General features: G+C 45.8%; 1 protein-coding gene across 4 annotated transcripts in view; it reads right to left on the reverse strand.

Annotated features, from left to right (window-relative positions):
* The window catches only part of ATP8A1 (ATPase phospholipid transporting 8A1), a 193,836-nt gene extending 178,696 nt beyond the window's left edge, over positions 1 to 15,140 (reverse strand). For 3 of the 4 annotated variants that reach the window (XM_081151453.1, XM_081151450.1, XM_081151452.1), the window contains exon 1: positions 14,707 to 14,999. In XM_081151453.1, coding sequence (XP_081007579.1) covers positions 14,707 to 14,755 — 49 coding nt within the window. In that variant the 5' untranslated portion in view covers positions 14,756 to 14,999. Of the gene's footprint in view, positions 1 to 14,706 lie in introns of all 4 variants that reach the window. The other variant, XM_081151451.1, reaches the window with a different exon arrangement.
* Between the last annotated feature and the right edge of the window lie 958 nt (positions 15,141 to 16,098).

A 16,098-nucleotide genomic window follows, 5' to 3' on the forward strand; every position in this document is an offset into this window, starting at 1 on the left:
ACTACTAAGGCCTCAAAAAAATCAACTGTGCAAATACAATATGGGGGACATTTGGCCCAGCAAGAAGTGTAGAAAATAAATGGTTTTTATTGCTTCCATTGCTTTCTTAGCAAGAAAGAACTTGCTAAGAATTAGAATTGTCTGAGAACGAAATGGACAGTTTTACAAGGGGTGTAATTCTCAGTTCTGAGAGGTACTCAAGCAGGAGCTGGATAAACACCTGCTTGCAGGCTGCACTGGGGACTGTGCTGCACTCTGATTGCTAAGTTCCCTCCAACTCAAGAATTCCATGATGCTATCTTTTTAAAAATAGATTAAAAAAAGACAATTATGAGGTCATCAGAGAACCATTAATACAGTCCCAATGCACAAGCAAGTTTAAATCACTTTGTAGATGGAAAAACAAATTATTGAATTAGTTGATAAAAATGCTTTCAGGATAGTTAACCCCGCTGACTTCAGCGGCAACGCATTTGCAGGAAGACATAACTGAATTATAGTTCTGATGAGTGAGCCCTTAAAACATACTGGAAAAAATACTGATACAGCCATGAAGGTTACCTGAATGATCACAACTTTCATTTTTAGAGCTACTTACGAATTTTACAACATAAAAACAGGTATATGCATGACTGGCTCCAACAGCCTCGCCTTCGTTTCATTTAAAGCAGAAACACTCACATGCCGTCCCTTGGCTGCTGTGCTGTTCTCAGAGTGAGTCAGCGCAGTTTGATGGGTGCCTGCTTTTTATTGCCATTGTGACTTTGGCAGGAGAGAAAAAAATGATCACCTTTACTTTTTTTAAATGTTTTTATTGATTTCAGAGAAGAAGGGAGAGGGAAAGAGAGACAGAAACATCAATGATGAGAAAGAGGCATCCATCGGCTGCCCCGAAACCCAGGCACACGCCCCGACTGGGAATCGAACCGCGACCTCCTGGTTCACAGGTCCACGCTCAACCACCGAGCAATGCCGGCCGGGCCACCTTTATTTTTTTTAACAAAGTCTCAACCATCAAAAACACCCAGTGAAGAAAGCAAGCCTACCTGCTAATTATGGCTTTGATGGAGGAGTCAGAGCAGCACACACAATATAAATCACCCACAAACAAGAACAGCTCCTTACAGAACCAGGCACTACCCCGGATAAGAAAAGGGTGACTCTCACCAGCCTGCTAATGACAGGCAGTGTCACCATCTGGCATGTAAAATACCCAACAGGCCGACCGAACAAGTCGAGAAAAACAGGAAGCCCGTGGAGGTGCACTGGAGAGCTCCGCCGCCGGCGAGCCCCGAGAGCGGGCGTGGGTGGGCGGCTGGCCTGCTGTGGGGCTCCGGGCAGCGTGAAGGAACCACCGAGACTGGTTGGACCAGGCGCGTTCCAAGTCGGAGAGGCCGCCTGCGCAAGAGCAAGGCGTGGCTGGCACCCTTCAGTTCGTCAGGATGCGGCTAAAAAAGAAGACAAAACTCCACTCAACGCATCAAGCTGGGCTGTGTGAGTGACAGCTGGTGGGCTGCGGAAACTTAAAAGACCCAGCACGGTGCTCGGAGGCATTAGAGCAACGACACCTACACGTGTGTGAGATTGCCATCGGTTCTCCCCAGTTCGCAGGCAGAACAAGAACTCCGAGAGGACAGGCTGGACAGATAGTTCAAGAACCTTCAGCCCTGGCCAGTTTGGCTCGGTGGTCAGAGCGTCAGCCCACAGGCTGAAAGGTCCCGGGTTCGATTCCAGCCAAGGGCACGTTGTGCCTCGGTTGCAGGCTCGATCCCGCATGGTCTGGGCAAGTGAGGGATGGATGTTTCTCTCTCTGTCTCCCCCCCCCCCAAAAATATCCTTGCGTGAGAATTAAAAAAAACAACAACCTTCTAACATAATAAATAAAAATCAGCTGGGGGTGGTGGGTTTGGGTGGGGAGAGATTAATCCAAGAATTTATATGCATATATGCCTAACCCATGGACACAAACAATAGTGTGAAGGCCTGGGGGTGGGGTAGAGGGCGTCAATGGGGGAAAAGGGGGCTTATGTAACACTTTCAACAATAAAGATAGATTTTAAAAAAAGAAGTATAGAATTAAAAAAAAAAAATCACCCAGTGCAGAAAGAACCTCTTAAGGCAACACTTTTGCCTCCAGGTGCTGCCACCAATTAGAACATGTGCTGGGTGCGGGGACGCCGCTGAGCGAGCACATCGGGCTTCTACATGGTAAGAGGAAAACGCGGCGAGACTTCAAAAGCCCTCCAGCAAGCGAGCAGCTGGGCTTCCACAACCTGAACCGCCTGATCGCATCCCGACCCCCACCAGACGCACACTCAAGCAGCATTTGCTGAGCACCGACTCGATAGCTTCCCTTCATCTCTCACTCCGCAGAGCACCCAGCGTGGAGCACCCAGCGTGGAGCACCTCAAGGGCCAGAAGAACCGGCGACGACACGGAAGACTGTGCTCACCTCTGTCTACGGGGGGACAAGTCCTGTTTTTAGAATTCTTTACACAGTTCCTAGGAGACTAAAATCCACAGCAACGGGGAACGGGCGAGGCGCTCAATGCTTACTGAAGCTCTAAAGACTGTCTGGAGAAAATAGAGGGCGGGAATCCTGATTTTTAGGATAAATGCAAGTCTTTCCAAAAACACACACACACAAAAGAAATGTACACAACGAGTGTATTTTGGCACCTGGGAAGAACTTCACGCTCTTTTCTACGATGCGAGGAGGTTTCAGTCCTTTGGCGTTTTCTCTCTTAGTAAATGGTGCCACCATTTTGGGGTCAGGGCCCAAAACTTCAGTCAATTTCATCTCTTTCCCTTTCACGCCCCAGATCCTCATCGACACATCTGTTAGAAACGTATTCGCACTATGTCCTGAGTCTGACCACTTCTCAGCACCGACGCTGAGCTGTCCGGCCGTTACCACCTCTCCCTGTTTCAAGCCCTATCCCGGAGATGAAATCAGAACCTCTGGGGGTGGGACCCCGGGATCGGTGTGTTTAAAGCTCCCCGGAGCCTCCAGTGCGCAGCCAGGCCTCGTCTACTCTCTACCCAACAGGCATGTGATTTACTGGTAGGTATCAGTACCACTTTGCCACAGGAAAACAGGAGTCTCAGAGAGGTTATGTGACTTGCTCAACGCCACAGAGCTTGGAAGAGCCAGGAGTCAGGCCTCACTCCAGGCCCCCTGGGAGCCCCGAGTGCCTAGCTGGAGATGCTGAGGAGTGGGGACGGCACTAAGTGAGCCACAGCCTCACCTTCTGTCTTCCTGCGGGGCCACCATGTCAAACAGACTGGAACCTAACAGACTGAAAACACCCAGTATGAACAATAAAGACGGTGACTCTAGTTTGCATCGAAGGAGTTTAAGAGAAAAAAGGACCATTCCGGCTGAACAAATGGGAAAATGTTTGACATAAACTATCAATTTAGACTGAAGACCTTCGTGTTCAGACTTCCTTAAAACGAAAACAAAATGAAAACCACAAGGAAAAATTCCGCAGGGAATGTCACTTAAGATCAAGGGACCTTCAACTTGGCACCTGGGGAAATTAAGAGCTTTTTTTCTCCTTTGCTAAGTGTAATCACCTGGAAGCCAACAAAAGGCCAACCTGTGTTAAGGATGCTACCACTGAACTTAAAACAAAAAGACAGGACTAAGTAGCCATGGGGGAGGGGGGGAGTGTGTAAATTAAGCTGAGTCAGAACTTTCCCTCTATAAATCTTTTAAAACACATTTCTATCTATAGAGTACAAGTCACGTTATCACCTAAGAGAGCAAAGTCTAAATGCAGAAGCAATAACGATAAAAGAGAACTGTACAGTGAGTGAGTCGTACAGCAGGTGAACACAGTGCACTCCACCTAGGGCACCGCGGAGCTTCCCTCTCAGCCCCATCTCCCCCAAAGCCGGACACCCAGCTGGCCGGCCCCCGCCCCCATCCATGCGGCCACGGAGAACCACCCTGGTTAAGAGTCCCCCAAACGACTTCACCTCAGCAGCGAGGGAAGGCTGGTAAACTGGGACTTGAGGTAAATTTTCAGTTTCAGTTTCTACACATTAACCTGTAAAAGGCTGCTGAGCACCATGGTGGGATAAATCAATAATTGTAAACTAAAGAAAAGAAACCTCTTGAAAATAAAGTTGCTACAGCTGTTTCAGAGACTTTTACCAAGTTGCTAAAGGTCTTTCTCCCAGGTGCAAATGACTACCCAGCTAGACTACAAATACAGGACGAATAAAGAGATTGATTACTACAATAGACTGAAAATAAGTAGGTCAGCAAAATCTAGTAATGACACTGAGAAAGGCCCGCAGGGGAGATATCATCCCAGCTAAAAATAAACTAAATGTGTGTACCCTTCTTTTGATTGTACTGAATTGAATGTTTAATTCAGAATTTTCAAGAAAGTCTTCAAAACCTAATAACTGAGTATCGTCATATGAATTTTACAACTTCTGAGAAGGGAAAGTAAATAAGTGAGTAATATGCAAAAAATTTTACCAAAAATATCTATATGCTCTTGGGTTTTTTGGCTGGAACCTACAAGGCTTTATATACAACCCATTCCTCCTCTCTGCAAGCAAGTAAATGCAAGGATCTATGCCAGGTTTTGTTGGTTTTTTAAAAATATGCTTTTTTAATTTATTTTTTTTAGAGAGAGAGGGAGAGGGAGAGACAGGAACACCCATAAAAGAGAAACATCATCGATCCACTGCCTCCTGCACGCCCCCTCCTGGGGATGGAGCCCACAACCTGGGCATTTACCTTTTTTTTTTTCAATATATCTCTATTGATTTCAGAGAGAGGAAAGGTGAGGGAGAGAGAGATAGAAACATCAATGATGAGAGAGTCATTGACCAGCTGCCTCCTGCACGCCCCCAACCGGGGATCGGGCCGGCAACCCCGGCATGTGCCCTGACCGGAAACCGAACCTCGATCTCCTGGATCCTAGGTCGGTGCTCAACCACTGAGCCACACCTGGCTGGGCCTGGGCATGTACCTTGACTGGGAATGGAACCGGTGTCCTCCTGGTGCATGGGAGGGTGCTCAACCAACTGGGCCGCACCAGCAGGCTGCCCCAGGGCTTTTTTGTTTTTTTAACATGCTGTACATTAGATTACCTGGGAGGTAAGACATCAATGCTTGGTCCATATGCCCAGTGACAGGCCTGATGATTCCACTGGTCTGGGCGTCAGTACTGTCTGAAGCTCCCTATCTGACCCACTGTTCGGCCCGGGTTAAGGCCACTGAGGCACAAACATGGCTATAAAACAATCCACAGCGCACAAGCCTCCCACTGCCCCGTCCACATCAGACACACTTTGTGTTAAAAATGGTGGACAGGGTCATTTTTCCTCATGTCATTTCTCTCACCGCGACTTACAACTGTGAAAATAAAGTTACAAAAGTTGAGTAAGTCCACCTGAGGGCATTTATCGCAACTATTCTGACACTGATGGTGGATTCAACCCAACTTAAGCTTAAGGTTATAGAGCAGCACATCAAATCTGGGTAAAACACATACATAGAGATCAGTTTCAGTTCTTTGGTCAGAGACAGAACATGAGTTAAAAAAAAAAAAGTACAGTGAGACTGGAAGGAGACTGGAAAGGGTCAACTCGTCATGGCCACTAGGATGACAACACAGTGGCAGAGCAAGAGAGCCAGAAAAAATGGTCACGGACAACAGGTGCACTCAGAGCCAAAGATCTCCAACGTGGGGCAACAAGTTTGTCCAGATGAGCTGGCCAAGACCCACAGTGGGGAAAGCACATGGAATGATATTCAGAAGCCCTGGCAGGCCTGGCTTGGCATCAGAACCACTCACCAGTGCAGAGCACTCTCGTGTAAGCGAGGGTCAGGGACCAGAGTCTCCTCTCCCAGAGCAAGGCAGGGCCCCCAGGCCTGGAGCTCTATGCGCTGCTGTGACAGGCACTCGGGGTCAAATGATGACAGGGTGGTTCATTACACATCCTTAGAGTGCTAAGTCAGAGCTCCTTACATGTCTCCTACCTCTAAGGTTTTCAGGATTGGGACAGGGCTAAATCTCCATGGGGTGAGGAAAAGATGGGCTGCAGACTCCAGAAGGAGATTTCTCTCACATCAAGTTGGCTTCACTTTAGGACTAGAGTTAGCCACAGGGACCTAAGCCAGTTACAGAAGCCCGACTATTCTTCACTGGTGTCAGAACAATCCATCTCTCTGATTCGGCCTGGCATAGCACTGCCTGTTTACTTCACCATGAAAGCAAATCTTGTATGCTAAACAAGTCTGGCCCACTGAAATGGTTTCTTGGTTCGAAGCCTAGGTTGGCTTCTGTCTTCTTAGTGACAACGGTCTATGCTTAAACTGTCACCTGACTAACTCGATCCCGTTAAGTACAGCCCCAGATGGCTCAAGATCAGTCATCTTCAAACTTGGCTCACACAAAATAATGAACAGAGGCTCGGTTTAAAACAGACGCTTCCCTTTGCCCAATTAGCTGTGTAAATGACCCCTGAAGCCAAGTTCTAGAGCCCCCTTAGATCAACAAAGTGATGGCAACATTGTATACAAAAGCATACTACTCAAAGCTACTATGTACACACATTTCATGTTAACATAATGAAAACTATTTAATAGAAGGTAGGGCAGATGGTTTTTGCTTATCAAATCTATTTAAAAAGGGAATTGTTTTGGTTAAACGGGAACAAAACAACAGGCTTCAAGAGATGCCATGATACACTTACATAAAACCTCTAAATTGCCGCCAGGCCCATGTCAAAGTAGTTTTCTCTAAGCACTATAATAATGTGTGAGGTTTTACGAGGACATTTGTGACTGCCTTCTGGTGTAAGGAAAGGGAGTTGAAGGCTTAAATTTCTATTTAAGAGAGCATACGCATAGATGTATTTTTAATAAGAAATGATTTCCATTATAAAATTTTAGGTTCTGAGAAACCCTAGTAAATCCTAACACATATGGCAGCCACATGTGGCAACTGAGCACATGAAATGGGACTAGTCCATATTGAGATGTACTGTAAATGTAAAATGCACAGCATATTTAGAAAAATTAGCACAGGAAATGAATGCAAACTATGTCATTATTAATTTTTATAGAAATAACAGGATGAAATAGTTTTTTGGATGTATTAAGTTAATATTATTAAAATTAACTTCAGCTGCCTGTTTTTATTTTTTAAATGTGGCTATTAGAATATTTAAACTATATATGTGTCTAGTATTTGTAGCTCACATTTTCTCTTAGTGCTGATCAAAGATATGTATGTCAGTTTGATCTAATTAGATTCCATGAAACCATTAGTTAATTCCCAGCTGGTCTAAATTCTGACTTCTACCCCTAGAAAAAGCATTAAGAAGAGTAGTATTGCGTATATTATGTAAGGGCTACTATGTGATACTTTAAAAGTAGTAAGCTGGAACCAGAGTCCACACTATTTCAGCAGATAAAAATGAACTAATCTTACAAAAACAACAACAGTATAACCAAAATATACCTGGTCAAGTCTGACTAACTGGAACCTTGTTTACAAATACTTTGCCTTATGATGTATGATATAATTTTTAAACATACAGTGATAAAAATTAACTGAAAAACTGTTTAAAATGAAAGAATTCGGACTGATGGTCAGTTTCAAAATCAATAGCTTCCACCTTACATGTACAAATAGTCACAAACAAGAAGACATAATTTTCGAAAGGATCACATTCACAGTATGTTCATAAAATGTAAATCATCTAGGAACAAATCATAAAGTGGGCAGGCTTTAGTTCTAAGAAACCTCTCCCCAGCACATGAAATAGGAATAAACAGAGAGAGAAATTAAGCTTAAATGACACAACATATGAGAAGTGCCAATTCTCTTAGTATAAATGTATATATTGAATGCAATCCTAGTAAACAGCCAACACATTTTTTAACATGACTCACCGGTTCAAGTGAAAAGATAAACAAAAATAGCTAGGAAAAAAATTGGAGAAAAGAGCAATTAGAGTAGGACCACTATGTAGATATTTTTAATTAACTGCAATAAAGGAATTTGATATGAGAGGCAAAAAGAGACAGACAAAAACTGGGGGATTTCTCTAGAGGGAGAGGGAGAGAAGAAGAGGGAAAACGAGAGGCTAATTCTAGAAATGATGAATTATGTATGTAAATTTAGTATATAAAAGAAGTGCCCAAATCAACAGTGGAAGAATGGATTATTAAATATATGGTTATCATGTCAAGTGGATAATAATTTGAGAAAAAGTAAAATTAGATCCCTACCTCACATCTCAACAACAAAATAAATCCCACAGAAATTACACATTAACTGTTTAAAATGAAACCTGAAAGTACTAGGAGAAAAAATAAGTAAAAAATTATCATTATCTTGAAATGAGAAATATGACATTAAAGCAAAAATTTTAAGGAAAAAAAATAACAGATAATACTTCATAAAAATTAATTCCCATACATGAGAAAACACTATAAAAAGTTAAAAGATAAACTATAAACAGTGAAAAAAATATCTTTAACATGTGAGCTCTTAAAATTCAACACAAGAAAACTTCATAAGGGAACTTGAATAAACAATTCCGAAAAGAAATCACGAACGTTACCAAAGTGTATCCAACTTAATAACCGAAGCAATGTAAATGTGAACATTCCACTTTTGAACTGTACACTGTATATTCATACAGCAGTGAACAGGTCACAGAAAAATCACTCCCCTGCAGTGCTCAGCTTCCAGAAGGCGAATATCAAGTAGGTCTGATTACAAGGGGTCTAGGGGTCATTTCTTCTCTAGGCCATAAGGTTCATTCACTCAGTCAACACCTGAGCTCCTACTACGTGCCAGATAATGTCCTCCATGAGACCAACAACATATCCCTAAAGAAAACATTAGGGAGCTTACTATCCAGAGGACAAGAGCACTGAGAGGAGTGGGCTCCAGTGAGGAGTGTAGAATGAAACTGTTGCCTGAAGAATAATAATGAAACGTGCAAATAGAAACTCAAGCAGCAAACTTTTCACTAACTTCAAAAGTAATTTGATCTATGCAAACTTTCCTGTGGCTATAAGGTAGGCACAGGATCCAGTTCTCTGTTTTTGAAAGGAGATATGAAAAAAATGATGTACTACAGATCAGAAAGCCTACAAGAATTGAGTTCTCTCATATTTAATATCTTGAAAATTACACTAAGCAAAATGACATGTATTGGGGATTCTCAAATATTGATTACATGAGGTATCACTACACTCACACACCCTCTCTCTCTCTCACAGGGCCATGCCAGTCATAAATCTTTAACTCATTTTCAAGTTTCCTTTGCGATCTCCCTTCATTCACCACACCTTTCTGTCCTACCACCCAATTAGCTGGCACACAGCAGGAACATAATACATGACTGTCAAAGAAACAGAGAGTCTTGGTGATTTTTTTACCTAATAAAATGGCCTCCTAAATTTTTTCCTTTAACAATCCTTTTTTAAAAAAAAAAAAATATGTCTTTATTGATTTCAGAGAGGAAGGGAGAGGGAGAGAGAGAGATAGGGAGAGAGAAATAGAGACATCAATGATGAGAGAGTCATTGATCGGCTGCCTCCTGCACGCCCCCTGCTGGGGATCGAGCCCGAAACCCTGGCTTGTGCCCTGACCGGGAATCGAACCCTGATCTCCTGGATCATAGGTTGACGCTCAACCACTGAACCACACTGGTTGGACTCCTTTAACAATTCTTACAGAAATTACTTTAATGCACCTTTAAAAAAAAAAATCTCTTAAGTAAATGAAAAATAGTATTCTACATAATTACAAACATTTTAAAGTTGCTATTTATATAGACCAGTTTAGGAAAGCAATTCCTAAAACAACTCCTAAATTTATCACTTAGCAAATGAATGTTTTATATTTTTGTATTATAACATACATTGGAAGAAAATGCAAATCACTGGACAGGTCCATGTTTCTGGTGCATTTCCTTAGTTTTGAACAATTTAATGCTTACTATTCTGTAAATTAGAAGCTCTTGAACACTTCTTTGATCCCATCCAAAGCCTTTAACAGTCTGAGTACCTGACAGCGACTGTGCCTGTTAGTTTCCTAACCCATTAACCAGTCTCCCCTTTTTCTCTAGAAATAAAACACTGAGTTATGTGCCCAGCTAGAAAACCATTTTCCGGCTTCCTTTGCATATGGGAGCCAATGCAAAATAAGCACTTAGTCTTTGTGTGGTACTTCCTCGGTGAAACCCTTTGGTCTCTCCCCCTTCCAATTTTTTCATACCTGGAACTCCCACACAGCGATCATGTTATGAGGTCAGGAAGTTACACACTCTGGAGGGTAAAGCAGAAAGCCATGCGAGACGACGTCTCTTATGACTATGTAGTGGGCACACCTGACCCGGACTGCTTACTCCACGTTACTTTCACAGGAGTGAAAAACACTATTTTGTGTAAACCACTATTATTTCAGTTCCTGTTTCAAGCATTCCTAATGCTGTATGCAGAGACCCATTTGATTTAGCTGGGGTACAAATGAAGATCTAAAATTCTCAGCCTTCTGCTTTATCTAGTTTTGCTTTCTAGCCAACTTATCTACTATAAGGATTTCAACTGTTATCTCTGAACTCAAGATTCCCTTTGGTTTTTCCCTACATATGACCTCCAAATTTCTAAGTATCTTCAAAATATGTCCATTTGGATGTCTCACAATTACTTTAAAATTTGAATTTATCTCTCTTATTTATTGACGCTCCTCCTTAATTCCTTATCTTTAAATAGACTTTCTAGATTTTCTCAATCAGTTTTAAGACTGTAAAGCAGACTTCCTTAAAAAAAAAAAAAATCTACTGCATAGAATATTCACGAACCAGCCCAGGAAACTGAAGTTTTATTGAGACACTCAGGAGCTTGCTTGAGAATCTCCTATTACTTTAATCTATTTGTCTCCTGTCCTACAGTCACTACATCTCTCCGTCCTATGAAGTGACCTTTGATAGCTCATTTCCTACTTTGCTCCCCCTTACAGTTCCTTTAACATACCTGACTCTGTTGCACTGAGGCCTTTCCTCTGGCTGTTCCTTCTGCCTGAAACACCCTTCCCCCCATCCCCTCCAGGTTAACTCCTCCCCCTCCTCCGACCTTTCAATGAAGGCTAGCCTAACCAACCTGCTTAAAACTGCATCGGTCCACCAACCTGAAGCATCTTACCTGCTCTTTATTTTTTCCATAGCACTTCCCACACAACAAGTTCTATAATTTGCTAATTTACTGTGTCTCCTTTGTCTCTCACCTCACTAGAATGTAAGCGCCTCGAGGGCTGGGCTTTTTGTACTCTGCTCACCGGAACAGTACTGGTTAAGAGTTCAATAGATACCTGTTGAATGGGTTAATTATTTATTTCTCCCTTCCCATTCTCACTCTTCCACCCAATATTAATCCTGGACTTCATCATTTTTAGACTTTTTTTTTTTTAAACAATAGAGTCTGTCTATACTATCATTTCCTCCAAACCATCTAACATACATCCAGACTTAATCTTTCTAAAAACACTTCTTTGGGGATGCCACTCCCCTATAATGATTTGGCTCCTAACTGGCCCTGTTAGAGATACACATTGGTGTCATGTTTGAATGAGAAATTGGATTAGACGAGCTTTAAGATCCTCTTCAAATGGTCGATTCTATATCCAAATGACTTATCTTGGCATCGAAAATGCTCTGTAATCGAGCAGGGCCTCACCTATTCCAATTTTCATCCTACTCCTTCCAAGTTTCCCTCTGTTCCTGGCCAACTTCCTTGAGAATCCTCAAATAAGCCATGTTCACTTGCACCATTTTTCCAGTGGGTTACTCTCTACTTTCCACACCTCCTGACTATTAAAAATGATGGCAATATCCTTTCGAACCTTGCTACTCAAATTGTGACCTGTAGGCCGGCATCAGCATTACCCATAAGCTTGTCAGAAATACAGCAACTCCAGCCCCACCGCAGACCCTCGATTTAGAAGCTGCATTTAACCAAATCTCAGGCGATTCGTATGCACCTTCAAGTCTGAGAAGCACTGGGTGAGAGCTCATCTCAAGTCACTCCTCAATGAAGTGCTTTCTCAGGAAGCCTCATGCTCTTATGTCCACCTTCCCCAGGACCTACATCACCCATAGCAAGCACAATGTTCAATTAATAACATCCCCTCATGGACTATTCATTCCTTATTTCATCTAAGTCTTTCCCCAATTTGGCTGTAAATAAGTTGCACACAGGACAGTCATGCGTCTGGCCAATCTGGAAGCAGGGAACAGAAACCCATTCAGGTTACTTCAAGGAAAAAAGAACTTATCTATCCTAGTGCTGCTTGGGAACTGAGGGTAGAAAACTCAGGGAGGGAGGGAGGGAGGTGCTCCAGGATCCCCCACTGCCCTCTCAGCATCCCTGTCTCTGTCCCATTCTCTCCAGCCAGTGCATTCTCTCTCCTACCTTTCTGTTCACACACAGTTTCTACTTCTTCATATCAGCAGCATTCACATGATCTATCACAGCCATCCTCTGTCTCCTCTCCCAGCCTGCTCACCTCTGTCCCTTTCTGTTTCAGTTTTCACTCTGAGTCTCTAAGCGTAACTCATCCCATGGGAGATAATCGTCACAGAGAATCTTTTTGAGCTAAACCACAAGGTTACAAGTGTCTGAGCCACCTATGGATTGTCTGCCCTTGGGTCAGGAGCCTACCCTGGCCCAATCGGCTGAGGCCAAGGGGGCTGCAGTAGAGAACAAGATCCTTTAGGCAGTGGGAGCCTCAAAGGAGAATATTCTTGAGGAAAGAAAAGTGTGGGCAGAGCAGGCAATGAGCCACATCGCCAGCCCACAGAGTCATTATTTATGTCGTCCTCACCACAGTCCAGGGAAAAACACTGTGCACATAATAAATGGAAACCAACCAATATGGGAAACCAACCAATAAGGGTCATTCACCAAGTGCCACCAGGCCCCTGACTGGATGCACAGGGAATATAAAGATTGAATACGAAGCAGTCAGTCCTTGTTTGCCCAGAGCTCTTAATCCAAATGTGTTGCTGCACTAGCTACCTGACCTTATGCAAGTACCTGAACCGCCTGGGCCACAGTCTCCTCAACTATCAGAATCACCTTCACCAACCACCGGGAGTGTTGTAAGGTCCTATAAGGTAATCTTTGTGAAAATGCTTTGCAAAACACATATGTGAAAAAAACCAACACTGTAACCTTTCAATAGCAATAAAATCCACAGGCTCTGCATTGTTTTCTGGTCTTCTCTCTCCTCATTTCCCACAATATATGATGCATCAATTATTATTTGAAACAACAATCCCAACTGTTACCAGTATATTTTCATTACCTGTATGGCTCACTCAAATTGGTGATTAGGAAAATTTATTCACTTCCCTCAGAAGTATATAAAAAAAAGAATGGCTACATTTTTACTATGCACATTTTTATAACACTATCCTCTGTTCCACTGTGCATCTAACACTGTAACATCCTATATGTTTTTTCATTATATTACAAACAACAGTAAGTATGTACTCAGTTCCTATGTAGGACACAGGTCAGCTCTGACTCTTGTGTGGCTTTCTCCATAGAGCAGTTTCATTTCACATTTCCCAAGCAGTATAACCAGAAAATCATAGATATTAGAGTCCAGGGTCCCCGTTTTTAACATGGGGACTCTGAGGAGGAAAAATAATACAATGGCCTGTCTCAAATGCCTGAATCCTAACTTATTTTTTTCTAAAACCACTTTACCACCTGCCTCACACTAAAGGGTGGGGTGTCGGTAAGGGTAGGAATCAGTGATGATGGCAAGACAGACTAGTTCTAAAAAACATGCTATTTCACCCTGTGCAATCTTGTCTTTGCCATGAGCAAATCCAAGGGATATTTACGGAGTGGCTGCCACATGCTAGGCACGATGCTGCAGGCTCCTTAGGCAAGATGGAGAGTGTCCTGGCCCTCCAAAAGCTCACTTGCCCTTGGGCATCTGTTGCTCATTGCTCACAAGTGTATCCATTCAACAGCTGGCCCTGGGTGGAGCAAAGAAAACACCATCCACCTTGCTAAAGAGTCAGTTCAGCTAGCCAAAGTGCGGCTTCGGGCAAAAGGAAAAACAAAAAAATGAAACCTCAGACGGGAGCCGGGTGAGACGCCGCTGCAGGAGGCAGAATTGCAGAGACCTTACCAACAGAGCCCGCTGGGCACCCAACCCCAATGAAGGCTCCTCGGGCTCCGAGAGGCGAGGGGCCGTACAGCAAAGGATCCCGCAGCCTGGGAAAGGCAAACCTGCTTCTCCGGGAGCCTTGATGGGTGGGGTGCAAAAAGGTGGGCGGCGGGCTGGGAATCTGTTCACTGGGGTGGGGAAGCCGAGGGAAGACGCGGAGGTTTGTGAGCTACTGGGGAGGGAGGTGTGTTGGGCAAGAGCGCTCGGTGACAGCCACCAAACGCTTCTCGCGGTGTAAGGCAAGCCTTTGGACTCCGGAGCTGGGAAGGGGTCTGCAAGCGCATCGCAGGCTCGGCGGGAAGAAGGGTCCACCAGGGGCGACAGCCTGGGGAAGAGGTGGGACAGGCATCTCTCCCCCCACGCGCGCGCACGCGCACACACACGCGCGCGCGCGCACGACCCCAGGCTGGCCCACAGCCGCCCCCCGCTCCGCGCGCTCCGCGCCCGGTCCCACGCTGCGGCGGCTACTCACCCTCCGCGCGGGAGCGGATCTCCGACACGGTCCGCCGCATGGTGGGCATCGCGGCGACCCCGGCAGGTGGGTCCTCAGCCCAGTCTCTGCACCTGTCACAGCGCCGCCCAGCCTGCGGACCTGGCCGCGCCGCGCCGAGGGCTCAGCAGCCGCGCGGGGCTCCGCCGCCCACCCCGGGGCAGCGTAGCCGCGGGACGCGGCCCCCGCGAGCCGGCAGCAGGAGGAAGAGGCGACGCGGGCGGCGGCGTCCGCAGCGCGGGGCGAGCTCTGCCTGCAGACGCGGAGGGGCGGCCGGGCGAGGGGCGGAGCCGGGGCGCCCGCGCCGGGGAGGGGTCGCCGGGGCGCGCGCTCATTCGCTCGGGCCGCGGCGCGGCGGGCGAGGCGAGCGCGGAGCCGAGAGACCCAGGAGCGCCTCCTCCGCCCGCCCCTTTCGGACCGTACCACCCGCGCGGGGGGAGCCTCGTCAGCCACCCACCTCCTGCCGCCCAGGTTGTCGCTCCGCCCCCGGCTCCGGCTCGCCCTGTCCTTCCGCAACGCGCGTCTCACTCTCTCCGGTCTCGGCCCGCGGAGAGGGGGTGCTCTGGCGCCCACATCCTTGAATAGCCCCTCCCGGACCCTCTGGCTTTTAAAAGCAATGGAGTGGCCCGTGGTCTGGAAAGTGGGTTTGGGTCTGAGTGGGCTGGCGAGGGCCGCGAGGGCTGGGACGCCAAGGTCTGGGCGCCAGCGCCTGCAGTGGAGAGGGACCGGGGCGTCCCCGCCGGGGGTTCCAGGCTCCCCGCGCCCGCAGGTGCCCTCTCGGCCTGAGCCGCACCTGCTGCCTCGCCTGGCCCGCAAGCAACAGGCTCCGGGGCCGGGACCGCGCGCCGCTCTCGTGCCCGTGGCGCGTGTGCGCGTCTGGGGCTGGCCGCCTGGAGCGCGCTCCGCAGCCGGACCAAGCTCTGGAGCGCAATAAAGTCAGCTGCTGGGCCAGGTGGTTAAAAAGGACTTGTTTGTTGGGCGTTTTTGCCTTTAGTGAAACCTGCAGGAAGTTAGGTGTAGTAGTTTGAACTGATAAGAGGAGAGGGGTCCTAGTATAAAATCCATAAACACAGTAAATTTTAATGTGTCCCGTATCCTCGAGACAGACCATCGTAACCTCGTTACTTTTTATTTTGTATACAAGATATCAAAAGAAGTACGGTATTTTTATTTTATTGCTGGTTTCATCTTTAAGTTAGAATGTATGGAGTTCTATAGATTCTGGTGAACTGCTGAAATGGCAAGAAATGAATACACTGAATTAGAAGCAGCCCCCCTCACCTCGTACACTCCCTCCAGCGCTGGATGGAAGAGGGCCGTATAGGGAGGCCTTTTATATGAACTGCTTTCAGGTCCTGAAGGGAGAAATCCCGA

The sequence above is a fragment of the Miniopterus schreibersii genome (genome assembly GCF_964146895.1).
Source record: "Miniopterus schreibersii genome assembly, chromosome: 1".
NCBI classification, from domain to species: Eukaryota; Metazoa; Chordata; class Mammalia; order Chiroptera; family Miniopteridae; genus Miniopterus; species Miniopterus schreibersii.